A 17,519-nucleotide genomic window follows, 5' to 3' on the forward strand; every position below is an offset into this window, starting at 1 on the left:
GCTTCGAGCAGAGGGTTTTTCTGAGAGGATTCGCTATTGGTGGGAGGGATTTGATGTGATTGGTACTCCAAGTTTCATTCTTTCCGGAAAATTACGTTGTTTGAAGGAGGAAATTAAAAGATGGAATAAGGAGGTGTTTGGGAACTTAGGGTGGAGGAAGAACCGGGCATTCTCAGAGATTGCTGATATTGATCGGATAGAGGGATTGGGAGATCTTGGAGAGGTTTTGAGAAATAGAAGGGTGGTATGCCACGCAGATATTGCTGAAATAGCTGTGTTGGAGAAGATTTTGTGGAGATAGAAATCTAGAGCCCTGTGGTTAAAGGAGGTGGATCGTAATATGAATTTTTTCCATAGACTTGCTAATGCACATCGAAGGGGCAATCATATCGTGAAGATGTGGGTGGAAGGGGAGTTGCTCTGCAAGGATGAGGAGGTTTATAGAGGAATTGCCTCTTTTTATCAGAATTTATTCACTGAGACACACGGTTGGAGACCGTTGCTTAGGGGGCTCCAGTTTGATTCGATTTCTGAGATGGAGAGTGTTGGTATGGAGAGACCTTTTTCTGAAGAGGAAGTGCTAAAGGCGCAAAAAAATTGCAATAGGGATAAAGCCTTTGGTCCTGACGGTTTTAAGATGAGATTCCTCATTCACAGCTGGGAGGTTGTTTTGGGGGAAATGTTGGGAACTTTTCATTCTTTTCATTCTCAGGGCCGCTTCGAGAAAAGTTTGAATACCACTTTCATTGCTCTTATCCCCAAAAAAAAAAGGGGGGGGGGGGGGGGGGGGTGTGACGTCAAGGATTTTCGACCCATTATCTTGGTGGTATGTATCTATAAATTAATTGCTAAAGTTCTTGTTTCGAGATTGAGAGAGGTTTTGGATGGGGTTATTACGGATTCCCAAAACGTTTTCGTGGGAGGCCGGCCAATTCTTGATTCAGTTCTTATTGCGGCGAGTGTGTTGATTCTCGACTGTGCAGTGGGGTTCCTGGGGTTTTATGCAAGTTGGACATTGAGAAGGCCTATGATCATGTCAGTTGTAGTATCCTTCTTTATTTGATGGAAAGGATGGGCTTTGGAGAGAAATGGAGGAGATGGATTAAGTTTTGTATCCCAAGTGTTAGATTCTCAGTCCTTGTGAATGGAGCTCCTACGGGTTTCTTTGGTAGCTCAAGGGGTTTGAGGCAGGGAGATCCCCTTTCTTCTTTTCTTTGTCTCATTGTTATGGAGGCTCTTAGTAGGATGATGAAGAGGGCAGTGGATCTGGGTTTTTTGTGTGGCTTCCGGGTGGGGAGAGATGTTCCTTCTCAGCTTGAGATCTCACATTTGATGTTTGCCGATGACACATTGGTTTTTTGTGATGTTGATGTGGCTTAGATTAGATTTTTGAGATGCATTTAATTATGGTTTCAAGTTGTTTCCGGGTTAAAGGTGAATGTGGGAAAGAGTGTTTTGGTTCCAGTTGGGGAGTTTCTTGAGATTGATCTCTTGCTAACAATTTGGGTTGTTGCATTGGTTCTTTTCCCATTGCCTATTTAGGACTACCTCTTGGGGGCGCCGTCAAGGAGAGTGGGAAATGGGGATCCCATGGTGGAAAGGTTTGAGAGGAGGTTGGTAGGTTGGAAAAAACAGTATCTTTCCAATGGGGGAAGGGTTACTTTGATGAAGAGCACATTGTCGAGTTTTCCGACTTCTTCCTATCCCTTTTTCAGATTCCTTTTGTTGTGGTTGAGAGGATTGATAAGTTGCAGCGGAACTTTCTATGGGGAGGGAAGGGGGAGGAGTTTAAATATCATTTGGTTAATTGGGAGCAGGTGTGTAGTCCTATTCGAAAAGGTGGGTTGGGTATCAGAAGACTGGTGCCTTTTAATAAGGCTTTTTTGGGGAAGTGGCTTTGGAGATTTGGGGTGGAGAGACATCGTTTATGGATGAGGTTGATAGGTAGTAGATTTGGGGAGAATTTTGGCGGATGGTATTCTCTTGAGGTGAGAATCCCAGATGGTGTTGGTGTTTAGAAATTCATTCGGAAGGGTTGGGATGAATTTTCTAAACACATTAGGTTTCGAGTTAGGGATGGTAGTGGGATATGTTTTTGGGAGGATATTTGGTTTGGTGAGCGCCTTCTTGCCCTTTGGTTTCTCAGACTCTTTAGGATTGCCACGAACTAACATGCTTTTGTGTTTGACTGCTATCACCTTGATAGTGGGAGAATGCCCTGGGATGTGCGTTTTGTGAGGAACTTTCAGGATTGGGAGATTGAGGAGGCTATGGGCTTTTTGGAGCTGTTGTATCGTGGATGGAGTTACTGATTCTGTGGTGTGGATTCCATCTCCCCAGGGTTGCTTTGAGGTTCGATCTTTCTTTGGGTGTCTTGCGGAGGCTCCAGGGGAAGCCTTCCCGTGGAAGGTTATTTGGCGTTCTAAGGCTCCTCTCGAAGTGGCTTTCTTTGCTTGGACATCAGTTTTGGAGAAGATCTTCACCCAGGATAATCTTAAGAGGAGAAGACATGTTGTGGTCAATTGTTGTTGCATGTGTTCGAGAAATGAGGAAACAGTTGATCATCTTCTTTTGCATTGCCCAGTTGCTTGGGACTATTGGACTTTGATGTTGACTTTGTTCGGGGTTCAGTGGGCTATGCCCAGGTCTTCCAGAGGTTTGGTTGAGACTTGTGGAGGTTGTATAGTGAGAGCCCAAGCTCGCGACTTTTGGAGGGTCACGCCTATATGTGTTTAGTGGTGCTTATGGCTTGAAAGAAATAGGCGATCTTTTGAAGGAGAGGAGATCCCTATTGGTGTTCTGAAATTCTTCATTATTAATACTCTTTTTTGTTAGGTTATTGGGAGAAATTGTAAATCCATGGATGAGATTGTTGATTTTGTGGACTCTTTAAGAGTTTAAAGCCCTTTTTTGGTCTTCTTGTTTTGTGGGATGCATTTCCCTTTGAACGCTTTGCCATACATATTTACTCATCAAAACATATTCATAAAGACTAACCCTGATTTTGGTATCATATTCATAGATGTTTTTTTTCTTTTTATTTAAATTATTATTTTTTTATTTTGTTTTATTTATTTATTTAAAGTAAAAATGTATTAAAGAGCGTTCCCAACGCATTCAAGTACAACAAGCCAAACGTGAGAAAATAAATAAATACACAAAGAACATAAACAAGGGGATTAAGGACCCAGGGATCCTATGTGATACCCCTCGATTCTAGAGCCACGGGTGATCAAGTCCGAGCACAGATCCGAGTGACATCAGACAATTAATATGTAAACAAGCAGGAATACAAAAAGAATTAAGAAATAAATAATAAAGGCTGAAAAGAATTCTAAATATTAAATCCTCAAAATTGATAAAACCAATTGAATCCAAACTTTCCAAAACCTTCAATCCGTACAACTCGGGAATCCATCTAGTGGACCCCTAATAAAATCCCAATAAAATGTAAAGTACGAAAAAAAAAGAATCCAAAACTAAAACATGATAGGGAATCCTACGTAGTCGGAGGAGTGAGTGACTGTATCTGCTCAGTACGAACAAGCTCTAAGTCTGGAACTGACGAACACCTGAAAAAATAGAGTGGGTCAGGCCTACGAGCAAGTTCTATTCTACTACAATCCATATAGAGACCCGATACGCAGATACATCCTAGATATCTCAGCAATAACTAAAATAGTCCATATATGTATAAGTACACACTATAGGACGCTCACTAGCCCATAAGTCTGTCTCAGCCTGAGTAGAGATAACATGCAAATTGTACATATCGTGGGCATGTATACCTAGACCTACCAGGGAATAATAACTATGTCCAGCTATCCATCCTAGGCGATATTCGCACCCTAACCATGATCTTGAGATTCAAGCTCATATCACGGTACCATAATCATAAGTATATAAAGTCCGTATAAGCCTAATACAAAAATATCATCCATCTGATACAGTGGCCCGACATATGTATAAAAATCCATCAAAAAACTAAAGTATGTCATTCAATTGTTTATTGACCTGACACCAATATGAGTAGGGCTTAACCTTTATAGTTAATCCATACCCCAATCCAGAATAGATAGGACTTAGTGTTTTAAACTAATCCATCCCTAGTATGCCACCATCCCATACCGATGCATACAATCCACCAAACAGTATAATTGACAAAACAGGAAATAAGTAACCCATCAACCATACTCCAAAATAAGCATAAATAAAGTCTAATACGTATATGACCATATTATGCATTCATTACAAGATTTAAAAATCATGTTCCAGTCCTTTGAATTGCTAAAATAAGACTAAGCATTTAAATCCTCCAAACCGTCCAACAATTGATGCAATATACCATAAATTAAAATATCAATTAATTCAATCTAAGCATAATTATTTTCAGATAATCAACTACACTTATAATACTGCTGAAATATGATTAACACTATTAAATCATGTATAGAAGAATTGCTAAATACCAGTAAGTAATTAAATTAACCATTCAATACTCAACATGCAGGTTTTCTATTTAACTTCATGTTGTTCCATTCCTAAGCATATTAACATAACCATGCTTCCAAGTATTTTTAAAAGTCTAAAACAATTATTTAGACCAGTTATTGCAATTTAAACAATTTAAAAACACCCCAATCAGCCAAACAGAGCGCAAACCACGGGAAAACAAAAAAACTGGAGAAAGAGCTGCTTCCCAAAACCAGGGAGCCGGCTCTCCCCTTGGTGGAGCCGGCTCTCTCATCCCTAGAGCTGTAACCTGATTCCCAATCATCTGCCTCGCCTCCGGTGGTGTTTAAACCTTTCTGTAATATCTTATTACGGTTTTTAGAAGTTCAATCTATGTCCCAAAGATCTCAGAAACTTATAAAAATCCAATACGCATCATTAACAAGAGCTAAAACAATTAACGGAAACAATCTATTCAATAAATCAGTTTCAATTTATAACATAGATTAAAGTCTGATTTAACCTGCATAACAAATCCGTTTTAAAGTCTGATTAAGTCCTAGAGACTATCTAGGCATGCATAGAACACAGGTCTATAAGAAGGAGTTAGAATATGAACTTGCCTTCGGTTTTAGTTTTGAAATCTTAAACCACCGTCTTTAAGTTTTCTGGCAAATTTCTAGACTTCCGTTCAACACCTCCGTTGCTGTTGGTTCAACCCAGAAGCAATCCCTTCATTCCTCCTTGAGCCTCTCTGTTTTTCTCTCAAGTTTCTCTCTGTTTTCCTCTCAAGTCTCTCCCTGTGTTCCTCTCAAGTCTCTATGTACGTGAATAGGGTTTTCCAACCCTAGACAGGCGTATACTAATATATTTATAGGCGTATATAACTCTAACCCTAATTATACTTAGAGAAGGAAAAGAAAAATAAAATAAAAATACCACTAATTCGGCAACCCGTGAAACTATATAAAACCCTAGAATTAAAATGAATAATAAAACTAATTAAATCCAATATAGCAATCAATTCATTTTCCACATAAGCATATAATAAAGAAAACAAATAATAAAATAAAATCATTAAATAATTAGTTCAAATAATTCAATTAAATAAAAACAATTAAAACAATTAGACAAATAATCAAATAATCAAGTAAAAATGCACTAAAACAATAATTAAAAAAAATACCGAGACTATCCTTTTTAAAATTAGGGGTATTACATCCTAAGAGATCAATCATCTCCTCCAAAGATGGACTTCCCCCCCTCCCCCAACATAAAAGACAACTAATGATATGGTATTTTAGCATTCCTACGGGAGATTCTTCCCCCTAAAAAGATCTACTATTACGTTCCTTCCAGATGCACCACCAAATGCAGAGTGGTATCGCCTTCCAAAAATGAATAATGTGAGGACCCATACCACACCCTCTCTATGAGTCAATCAAAACTCTTGTAGACCGGGGCATGACCTACTGCATGCTAAACAGACCAAAGATGAGACTCCAACAGTCGTGAGCTAGACAATGTAAAAGAAGATGATTCACCGACTTTCCATCCCTCTTACACGTGCAACACCAATTGACCACTACCTGTTTTCTCCTTCTTGGGTTGTCAAGGGTAAGAATCTTGCCCCAAATGACAGTCCAAACAAAAAAAGCCACCTTTAAGGGAGCCTTCGAACGCCAGACCGTCTTCCAAGGAAAATCAGCCCCTGAAAAGCCTGAGAGGCAGCGGAAGAAAGATCAGACCTTGAATCTTCTCTAGGAAGAGGGGACCCAAATGAGGGAATCTGGGCCTCCCTTATCAATCGTTTGTCTATACAGCAGGTCCAACAAGTCCACAATGTCATCCAATTTTGAGTCCTGAAATTATCACTGAAAACGCACGTCCCAGGTGATCCTCCTGCTATCAAGCCGATAACAGTCGGCCACTCAAGCATGTCTGTCAATAACAATCCTGAATAGCCTGGGAAATAAAGAAGCCAACGAACGTTCGCCACACCATAAATCCTCCCTTAGCGTAGTATCCCTGCCGTCTCGAACTCTGAATCAGATATGCTTGGAAAATCCTCCCTTATTATATATGATTTATAATTAAGACTTGTCCCTACATTTTTGGACAAAAATATCCTAAAAACCTCACTTCTATGTCCTTTAACATATTGGTTATTTGAGTTGTTAATCTATATCTATACATACACGTTCTATATCTATATCTCCTCCGTTGCCACTGCAGATCGTCATTGTTGCCACCGTCGCCGCATATTGTCACCGCCTCTGCAGATTGATGCATGCACATAACAGAACCCACCACCGGCCAATCGGTGTTGCCACCACCATCCCTGGTCCATAACCGCCAACAACACTACTATATTCCGGTGAATTAACCACCACCACAACCTTTGCACTCACCACCGCTATCCTTACCCCATAACCACTGCCGTCCTCACCCACAATCATTGCTGTAGATGCTGCCGCTGCAGATTGTTTACAGCGAATGATCCACCACAACTACACAACAAAACCCACCACCAGCCAAACAGGCGTCACCTCCAACATCCTTGCTTCACAACCCCTAGCACCAATACTATCCCATCAAATTAACCACCACCACGGCACTATAGCCTGTGTTGTCGCCACCACCATCCTCACCCCCACAACGACCGCCGCCACCCCCACCCCACAACCACCGCCACCAAAATCTCATAGCAGATAGTGATTTGTTGGTATATCGGCAAATGAACCCCATAGCCAAAAGTTTGGAGCTCATGAGAGAGAATAAATGTTGGGAGAGATGAAACGTTGAGTGAGACATGATCGAGTTCTTAGAGAGTAGATGGGGTTAGATTACATCAATACCCACAGTTTTTATGATGTGGCATGATCCAATGTGACTATTTTTGTCCAAAATAAAATATGGCAACAAGTCTTAACACAACCCCCCCCACCCCCCCCCCCCCCCGCGGGGGCGAAGGTGGGGAAGTTAGCTTTCCCCTATAATTATATATTTATTTTATTTTATATAGGTGAAATAAATTGTATAAATATCACATATTGTTTTATATACAATGTTATACATAATGTGTGTGTATATATATTATATATACATGTTTGGGTGAGGGCATTTTTGTCTAAGTATGTCTTTTTTTCCCCCCGATGAATAGTATATCTTATTTTGATTATCTAATGGAATGGAATGCCCATTTCCTAACTCTTGAAGAGGTCTGACCATTCCAATTTTTTGTGAAAATGTTCATTCTAAGGGAATGGCTATTCCTACTTTGATGTGAACTACTAAAGAGTAGAAGGCAATGAAAGACTAGAATTGGTATTCCATTCCATCGTGCCAAACGCATTTCAAATGCTTTCGTGTACCATTTGGAACAACTCCTTTTTGCTATCGTAAGGTTGCCCTAGCATAAATTTAATCTCAATCCTTTATTGAAATCCAATTTATGGATTATTATTCATTCTTGCAACAGAAGCTAAAGCTAAAGTGACTAAACATCCATTAAATAGTCATATGACTATAAAAAAATCTGTATGATTTTTTAAAGTGGAGGTAGGATGACCGAAGTACCTCTGATCAGAACTTAAATAGCTGACAAATAAAGAAATTTTAAAATGGTATCTTAAATTCAGATTTAGGTTGCCCAGGGACCAAAAAATAAAATAAAATCAGATATAGGTTTAAAATAAACAATTCAAAGACTTGGTGGGCAGACTCCACAATACCTCTTATGCATGGTTGTCTGGTTGGGGAAACTACATCTTTATTATTGGGTTTAAATTTTTCCCTCAATTGATTGGTTAAGTATTACGATTTTGAACACATTGTTCCACAATCATGCTTTTATGTGATGAAAAATACATGACTCTATTCTTCTCATTATTGAAATACCTAAAGAGATTGTACTACTTCCATTGTCATTTATAAATGATAATGTTGGGATTTCTTGTTTCTCCTTGCTGCTTCAGGAAATTGAAAAGTGCACTTCTATCTACTAGTCCGTTAATTTTTCTTGGGCTTGCACGGTTGGTTACCACGACAAGTGTGGACTATCAGGTAGAATTTTCCTAGTTTACCTTGGTTCTTTTTTCACGCATGATATATATTGGGTGTGTGTGTGTGTGTGTATTCCTGCTTATGGAGTAGATAACACGCACAAAATTCATGTCACCATCTCTTTTAGTAGAAATTAATTGCATATGGATTATATGTTAGTACAAATTAATTGCTAAACTCTTCAACAGACTAGTACTTCCCGTTACACTTACTTTCAGACACGTATATATGTTATCTTCTCAGTAAGTTTAGCCTTGGTAAATGGTTTGGTATCAGGCTTGAACTTGCAAATCTGATTAAGTAATTGGGTCTTGCCTTTGGCAGTTTCCAGCCATGATAAGTGACCACCTCTACTTCAGCTTTGTTTTGTGCTTATTATGTCCATCAGTATCTATGATGAGGCAGTTGTGCTTAGGGCTGTAAATGAGCCAAGCCGAGCCAAGCCGAGCGGTGTTCAGGCTCAGCTCAGCTTATTTACATAGCTGTTATAGCTCGGCTCGATCGAGATCGAGCCTAGCTTAGCCACGATCTAGCTCGGCTCAACATTGTTTGGATAGACTCGAACTCGGCTCGTGATCTTGTTTACTCAACGATATTCATTGTTTTTCTTTCCAAACACAGAAAAACAGATTCGGGGAACAAGATGACCAGAGGTGTGTATATATGCGTTTATATATACACATACACAGAGGTAACATAGCATTTATCTGGAGAAATCTTCACTACACGCAAATAGATTTCAGACCTTTCAATCATCTTCAACCCCTTTACGCAATAAAAAGGAATCAAGATTCCGCACCTCTGAATTGCAAGAGAGGAAGAAGAATGAATCATAAGTTGTTGATCGGTGGAGGCTTCCGACAGTGGGTAGATGCCGGATAGTGTTGCAGTGGCCGCAGTCCTCTGATCTTCACTCATTACTGAATTTACCATGAATAGAAGGAAAATGATTTGAGATGTAATTAGGGTTATTTTTAAAGGTACATGGGCTTGGGTCATTGAGAAATATATTGGGCTTGGATTTTAATTTTTAATTTGTTGGGCTGAAATTTATATGCAAGTAAAAGATTCTTATAGATAGTTAAGTGAGCCTCTTTTTATGTGGATTAATCTACTATTACATGGACTAAATATATATATATATATATATATACACACATATATATTTTGAACTTAAAACGAGCCCTTAACGGAGCCTGTTCACAAACATGTTCACGAACAAATGAGCCGAAAGGAGAGGTGTTTGAGATTGGCTCGTTTAACAAACGAGCCAAACGGAGAGGTGTTTGAGATTGGCTCGTTTAATAAACAAGCCTAAGAATTTTCTTTGGGCTTGGTTCGTTTGAACAAACGAACATGAACCGAGCTTTTATTGAGCCAAGTTCGAGCTGTTTGTCAAAAGCTTGTTCATTTACAGCCCTAGTTGTGCTTTAAAAGAAATGCAACTACGGCGGAAAAGTGTTGCTCATTTAGTGAGAATTAGTTTGTTAAAAAAATTGAACTGAGAGAGAGAGAGAGAGAGAGAGAGAGAGAGAGAGAGATGTTCTTGCGTCAAATTAGTGATTTTTGACATCTAACTATCAACTTCTCATCTCTGAATGATCTTTGCGATTATGCTCTTGTAATAAAATCCAATGCACAGTTCTTTTAGAAAATATATAAGCTAATTTTCATTGGTAAAAAATATTTAGGTAAAAAGAATTAGAAAGAAGATAAATGTCACAACATACAAAAATATGAGGGGATCGTCACTAGTTGGTGTGAATTGTGATGAAGGCTCAACTGGAAGGGGAAAACAAGTCCTTAACAACTACATGCGTCAGTAGTTTAGTACTGGGCTATTTTGATAATTTACATATTAGGTTGACTGACTGCTCATTTGATAATGGTCTTGTTTAAATTGAATTAATTTATGCTGTTAATGTGTTCCATTTTGCCCTGGAATGTTTGGTTTTGAGTTGTGTGTGTTTTTGTTGTTTTTTTGAGGGGGGTGGGGTGGGGTGGTTTGTGTTAAGGTGGGATTCCAAAACCTATATATTTTTTAATGATATTCTTTACTCAAATGATTTAAAAAAATTTATTTTATTTTATGGCTTCCGCATTCAATAGTAGTACAGCCTATTTTGGTGCTTTTAACAAACATTTTACTTTTAAAATGACTGTTGCCAAGCGCTGCTCCTGTAAAAAGGGGTGCTGGTTGGGAATGACTGGATACAGAGCTCTAGCATAATTCTACTTGACCTACCAACATCTAGATGACGAGGCATGGAAATCATTATTATACAAACCCTAACCCCGAATTTCTTTTTTGTTTTTATTTTTTTATCTTCACTCTCCTCCAAGTCCTAGAAAAAAGGAAGTTCAGGTTTTCATTCCTAAGTGGTATCAAAGCAAAATAGATCCTACATTTTTTCTGCAAACTAGCTGCCTGGTTTAATTTTTCGTGGTTGTTTGTCTTGTTTAGATTTTTACTATTCTAAAGTTATTGGTTTTTTTTTTTTTTTTTTTTTTTTTTTTTAAAATTTATTATATATATATATATATATATATATATATATATATATATATATTATGCAGAAGCCTCTGAAAATTTACATGTTTCAAATGGCTGAGACAAAGTTGGAAGTCCATAGGACATTAAAATGTTATTCAACTGATATGATTATAAAAAATAATAATAATAAAAATAAATAAAATTAAAAAAATTTCATTCATGCCTGTTGTGGAATAGGGTGATTTTTCTCTATTTTTCTATTTTTTTCCCTTGTTCTTGTATGCTGAAATTTTTCCTGCTATAACTGATTTCAAAGTCTGAACCCTTGAGGCATGGAATCCTTGTTCTATAAACCATAGCCTTACCCCTCTTAATTAAATCAAATCAAGACTTTTGTTTATGGAATATGCCAACACACAATAGTTTGATCTTATAGAAGTTAGAATGAAATTTTAGTATATTCATTGGTTATGCTCAACATTTGGTAACATCCTTGTTATGGAGGAATAAATTTAGAATGTATTCTTGGGAATTTGGGTGAAACTGAGTCTCTCTAATTCTTTCTAAATTAAATGGCCTTGAAGAGGTAATGGTTCTATAGTAGATGCAAAATTTCCCATATGCATGCCCATGAGGTGTTGAATCCCCCATATGCACCACATCTTTTGAATTATGCATTTTCGTTATGCAGTCTGTGCGAATATTAGTTCTATGCATAAGAAAGATCCAATATTAGTTCTTTGTACAAGATAATTAGAGGCGTTCGAGTCCAAAAGGCAGTAGTCTTAGGGGCAGTTTCTACCATCAGCAAGTTGAGGAAAAGGGGCAAATTGATTTTTTAGTGGTGTTGCATCTATAAGAGGGAGGGAGAGAATTTTAATAATCTTCGTTGAAATTGTGGGATAGTCTGGGAGTTGTGGAGCCTTTTTATACCCTTACTCGGTGTGGCTTGGGTGACGCTGCATCAATTGAAGATCTTCTTTTTATTTCGAAGAGTGCCTGTGTTTTTAGGGGTGTTAGGAGGAGTTGAGATGTTGCTCGGATGAGCTGATGTGGAATTTTTATTTTTCATTTCTTTTCTTTTCTTCCGATCCTCATGGCAGCAAAGACCGAAGGGTTGTCCAAGTTCTAACTGAATTTGACAAATGAAAATGAGCGTGATTAGTAAGGTTTTGTTTTCTCAACTCGTGAATTGATAAATCTACCCACATATGCTTAGCATATACATTTTAAATAGGTCCTAAGTGCTACTAAATGGGCTAGGTCATATTTGCGTCAATTTGACGTGGTTAGTTAAACGGTTCAAATCGGGTTGATGTTTCAAACACGTACATGACATGACTGTTTAGTGTGTGAATTTGGGTTGACATGATTACAACTTGAACACGATTAACCCAAACCAAAACTCACTTATTCCGTGTTCAGATTGAGTCGTTTTAGTGTTTTGTGTTAAATTTTGCTACCCCTAATTCAGGCTATTTTGTTTTCAAATTGGTCTGCAGGATAGAGCTTGCATCAATTATGTAGCATGGACTTTTAGTTCTTTAGGTCGCGTGATGTTTCCTACACTTTTTAACTATTAGGGTCCAACAATGTTTTAAACTACACTGTTGGTTTAAGAAGACTTCTATTTTGTTTTATTTTTTGTAACTGAGAGTGTCCCCACCACCTTTGGGAATGGAACTGATCCCTTTGATACCTCAATCACCCCAAAACCATGGGTGTTGAGTCGGTCAGTTTAATGTCCCCTGGAGTAAAACATGAGACCTCTGGATTGGTTTAATAACTTATATCTAATGAAAATTGAAGTTCTTGTCTAACTGCAAAATCCATATCAGTAAAGTTATTTGGTCCAACTCTATTTAGACAATTAACAGGCACCACTGGGTTACTACCTCCACCTCCCCAAAGGGTAGGTCGATGGTTGAACCCTTTGGGTTAAAATGGGTGTGTAAGTTGTTTATTATGGAACCGATGCAACTTCTTCAATGCTAAAAAGCTTCTATATAGGGACTCTTTTATTGCATTTGTTGCCAAAGGAACCACTAAAAGCAAAAAAAGAGAATAGGGTTAGACCACAATGATGAAAAATGCATGAGCATACTCGTTCACTGTACTGTAAGATGTGATACTTATGCTTAATCTTGTCTTTATAGCAGTTTCATGGTTTGACTTTACAGTTATGTACTTTTATATGAGGCCAGTCTTCACTTCTCTCCTCATAGGTTCATGTGGGGGAATACGGAGTGCATTGGAATTTCTTTTTTACACTTGCTGCTGTATCAATCCTTACAACAATAATTAACATTCAGACACAATATTGTGGGATTCTAGGTTCATTGATTCTAGTAGGTACATCATTTGTTTTAGTTATTATTACTTCTTAGAAAGTGCTTGGTTCTCTTGGTACATTTTGGTGACTTTTCTTTTTGATTTACTCAGGGTACCAAGTTTGCTTGATGCTTGGCTTAAATAAGTATATGCTTTCTAATGAAAGGGGAACAGACATTATTAGCCTTAACAAGGAGGGAATTTTTAGCATATTTGGTGAGGATGACTTATACTTTATGTATTAAGTTCATAACCTTTTTCACTTGGTCTTTCAGTTGGATTTATACTTGTACCAGTATGAACTGTTTAAGGATTTAAATATTAAAGTTACAATCTATAACAGCTTAAGCTTTTAGAGTAGATGGTTGACAACATGGTATCAGAGCCAAAGGTCTCTAGTTCAAAACTCACCGTCACCCTGATAATTAAAAATTGAAACACATGTTGGACCAAAGAAGGCCACATGTGAGGGGGGCGTGCTGAAAGATTTTAATGTTAAAGTTACACTATCTCTAACAACTTAAGCTTTTAGAGTAGATGGTTGTCAACATGAACTATTTTATGATTGTTGTTTAACCTTTGGCTCATTTGGGAGCTTATGAGTATATTGATATGTTGTTATTATATTGCTATTTCACTTGCTGTTTTATATTAGATAGAAAAGGTTCATTTTGCATTTACTAGAAATACTATGCCAAGATGTAATATTTTTGCTAGAACATATAGTGTTATGGTTATTTTCTATATCCTGGATCACGAGTCTAAATGTATACTCGTTGGGCATGAAATGGGCAGATCCATGTAAATCCAAGAAACTTATTTTATTGTTAAAGTCCATGTCTTGGGTCTTAGATTATATTTGATCTTGGTTCATACCGAGTTCACATAAAATGGAAATTTGAGTAGGTTTTTTATTATTTTTAATTGTATGTGTTAAATTTATGATGCGGAAATATAAGATGTAAAATAGGAAGATGAAATAGAGAAAGATTAAGAACACAACATATACATGGTTCGGCACTAAGGCCTACGTCCATGGATCAAGAGGCACTGAGGCTACATTTCTCTTATTGCTTGTATTACTTGATGTGTTTACATTGTATTAATACACAATATATAGGGAATAAAGTTGCAGACAAAAGGAATAAATCAAGGAGGAAATCAAGGAGGAAAGAAGGGAAAAGGAAACAGAATATACATATACATATATATAATATATATTTCAATAGTATGAAATCAGATCTAATTATCTCTGGATCATATAAGAACACAAAGTGAAACGGTTGAACTTTTTTCAGAAATTTAAGTGATAAGTTGCATGAATATCCTATCAGACAAAAAAAAAAAAAAAAAAGGAAAAAAAGTAAAGAAAGAAAGTTGGATAGATATATGGAAATGGAAGGACTTATTGGTGGTTATGATTTAATTTGGGATAAAACAGAAGCTTACGTGCTAGGAACAAGAAGGGAGACGAAGGTTAGAAGGTATATTGCCTTAGATCTGGCTTGCTGGATGGTATCCCACCAATGGTTGCCAGAGGAGGCTTGGTGCTTCCTGGTGATGGGGATTGAGTTGAGCTGAGGTTGATTGTTGGAAGCTGCTGTCCAGGTGGTCTCCGAGCAAAGTATGTTGCAGTTGATCTCCTCAAGGCATTCCTCCTCCATTAATGGGCTTTGTCGTTGTGGAGCAAGAACGTGTGTACTTTTGGAGACTCTATAATATGAAAGAACTAACTTTGAACTTTACAAAAGGGTTTTTACTAATTTTAGTTCATAATTAGATGGGTATTTGGATTCTAATGGGTATTTTTGGTTAACCTGAGTGCAATCCAGATGCAAGACAGATCAGTTGAAGGATGCTCGCACTTGACCTACTTCATTATATGAATTCAAAACAAGCAGGCCATATTCTGTATAATAGACCTCGGAATGGACCCAATCTTGGGTAAAACCTGATTGTTTTAATTCCCTAGAAGCAGTAATACTTCTGTTGTGAGTATATTTGAGACAGTCGAGCATGGCACTTCTCAGAAACTTTTGGACATGTATCCTACATACTTTGTATATTTCTAAATTGAAAAATATTCTCAATTTCAGACATGTAACAGACACTTTTCAGATACTCAATAACACGTGACTAGTGAACCATGAGTATTGGATTACATTGTTTGTTCCATACGTGATGTAGGACAACTTAGTTCCATAGGTGAAGAGGTACTCCTTTCAGATCCAGTGCAACTTGTAAAAGATCAAGAATTGGCCTTGGACGAGCTGCCAGTTGCTTTACCATTGATGCTGGAAATTCAACATCACAAAGATTTGGTTCCCGGTGCAATTTTACCAAATTTGCAACAATACTGCATGAGTCCAGTCGAGAATCAAAAAGTTTATTCCTGTAATGTGTTTTGATGATAAGATCGATATGGTGGTTGGCTCAGGATGTTTCTTGAAGAATGACTAGAGCAGTCATTTTCAAATTCGTGTTGAATATGGAGACAAGTGTGCTTTCAAGACGAAGGAGGGACACGCCTATGTTGTTGATCTTCCTAATGGAAGAACTATTTCCCCTACCTTCGATGTTGTTAAATTGTTCAAAAACCATCATTCGAATGAGCCACTTCATTTGCGAGAAAACTTGAGGACGAGTTTTTCTGAAGTGGAGGGAACTGATGTAGGACAAGTATTAGTTAAAGTATATAAATTTGTAATATAATATATTATATAAGTATAGTGGGAAAACATATGATATATTATATATAGTTTGTAACAGTGGAGTGTTTTATGGATTGTTTAGTGGAATGTTTTGAGGAATGTTTTGTGGAGTGTTTAGTAGAGTGTTTTAAGGAATGTTTTGTGGAGTGTTTGGTGGGGTTGGTAAGTCCATGTAATGTCTCCTATAAATAGGTGTGTGTGTGTGTGTGAAGGAGAAACTTAATTCCCATTTGAAATGAAAACAAGTCACGGTGTTTTATAACTCTTTTGAGTTGTTGCTCTCTTTTATCTTATTGAGATTTATTTCTCCTTAGCTTCCGCTACGTCAATAGGTGTAATCATGAATTGATCCATTTCATGAATTTTATTATGCTTGCATCATTTTATAAATATAATAGAGATTGTTGGCACACACACCGAAATAAATAAAATAAATTGTTGAGATGTAGGATATAAGAATGCATGAGCTTCATCACCACCCTGTTTGAGTCTTTTTATGCTTGTTTAAAAGTTGCTTTAATTTTGTCAACTCCTTTTGATGTAGAACAATAATTGGTGGAAGAAGACACAAGGGACCACAACAACAAAGAAAGGCATGTTTTGTGGAATGTTTTATGGAGTGTTTTATGGATTGTTTAGTAGAGTGTTTTAAGGAATTTTTGTGGAGTGTTTAGTGGAGTGTTTTAAGGAACGTTTAGCGGAGTGCTTGGTGAGGTTGGTGAATCCATGTAATGTCACCTATAAATAGGTGTGTGTGTGTGACGTAGAAATTCATTCGCTCATCAAATGAAATAAACATCAGATGGCAATTGATCTACAGATATTTAGTATTCTTAGAGCCTTTGCTCTGCAGATATTTGTATTCTCTTTATGAGGATTATATCTATCTTTTAGCTTTTGCTACGTTAGTTGGTATCAGAGTCTTGATTTACCCTAGTCTGATGACAAATGATGGAAATGGTAGCAACCACTCTGGCGATGAAGAGCGCAAAGTGCAGGCCCTTTGGGCAGCTGTACATGCCCAAGAACGCATGTTGCAACAGATCCAACTTGCAATTGCTGGACTTGGGGTTGGCGGCAACTAGGATCGTGATCTTGTTCGGGCTCATGCCGGAGATGTTCCTCGCGGCCAACCCCTCATGTACCTCCATGTGGACCTCTAGTCCATGCAAAATATACCAGCGATGTGGAGTTTGAAGGAGTCGTGGCGGACCGGCATAATCAAGCTATGCACGATAGAAACTGAAGAGATCCGGAAACTCGTGATTTTCGGATGAAAATTGATCTATCCAGTTTTAATGGACATCTTTATTTTGAAGATTTCCTAGACTGGATCATTGGTGTTGAGCACTTTTTTGAGTCTATTGATATACCCGAAAAGAAGCAAGTTAAGCTTATACAATACAAGCTTAAGGGAAGAGCTTCTGCCTGGTGGGAGGAAACAGAGCGCAATTGCAAGAGATAGG

The 17,519-nt window shown here is 37.7% G+C and overlaps 1 protein-coding gene across 1 annotated transcript in view; it reads left to right on the forward strand.

The window, feature by feature from the left end:
- LOC132300557 (uncharacterized protein At4g17910-like) overlaps positions 1-17,519 on the forward strand; it is a 69,629-nt gene that overhangs the window by 39,671 nt on the left and 12,439 nt on the right. Inside the window, exons 10-12 of the mRNA XM_059797689.1 lie at positions 8,430-8,517; positions 13,237-13,363; positions 13,454-13,558. Coding sequence (XP_059653672.1) covers positions 8,430-8,517; positions 13,237-13,363; positions 13,454-13,558 — 320 coding nt within the window. The remainder of the gene's footprint in view (positions 1-8,429; positions 8,518-13,236; positions 13,364-13,453; positions 13,559-17,519) is intronic.

Source organism: Cornus florida, unplaced genomic scaffold, assembly GCF_030987335.1.
Source record: "Cornus florida cultivar Cherokee Brave unplaced genomic scaffold, ASM3098733v1 CherokeeBrave_3.0.0_Hap2_Chr03, whole genome shotgun sequence".
Lineage (NCBI taxonomy): Eukaryota > Viridiplantae > Streptophyta > Magnoliopsida > Cornales > Cornaceae > Cornus > Cornus florida.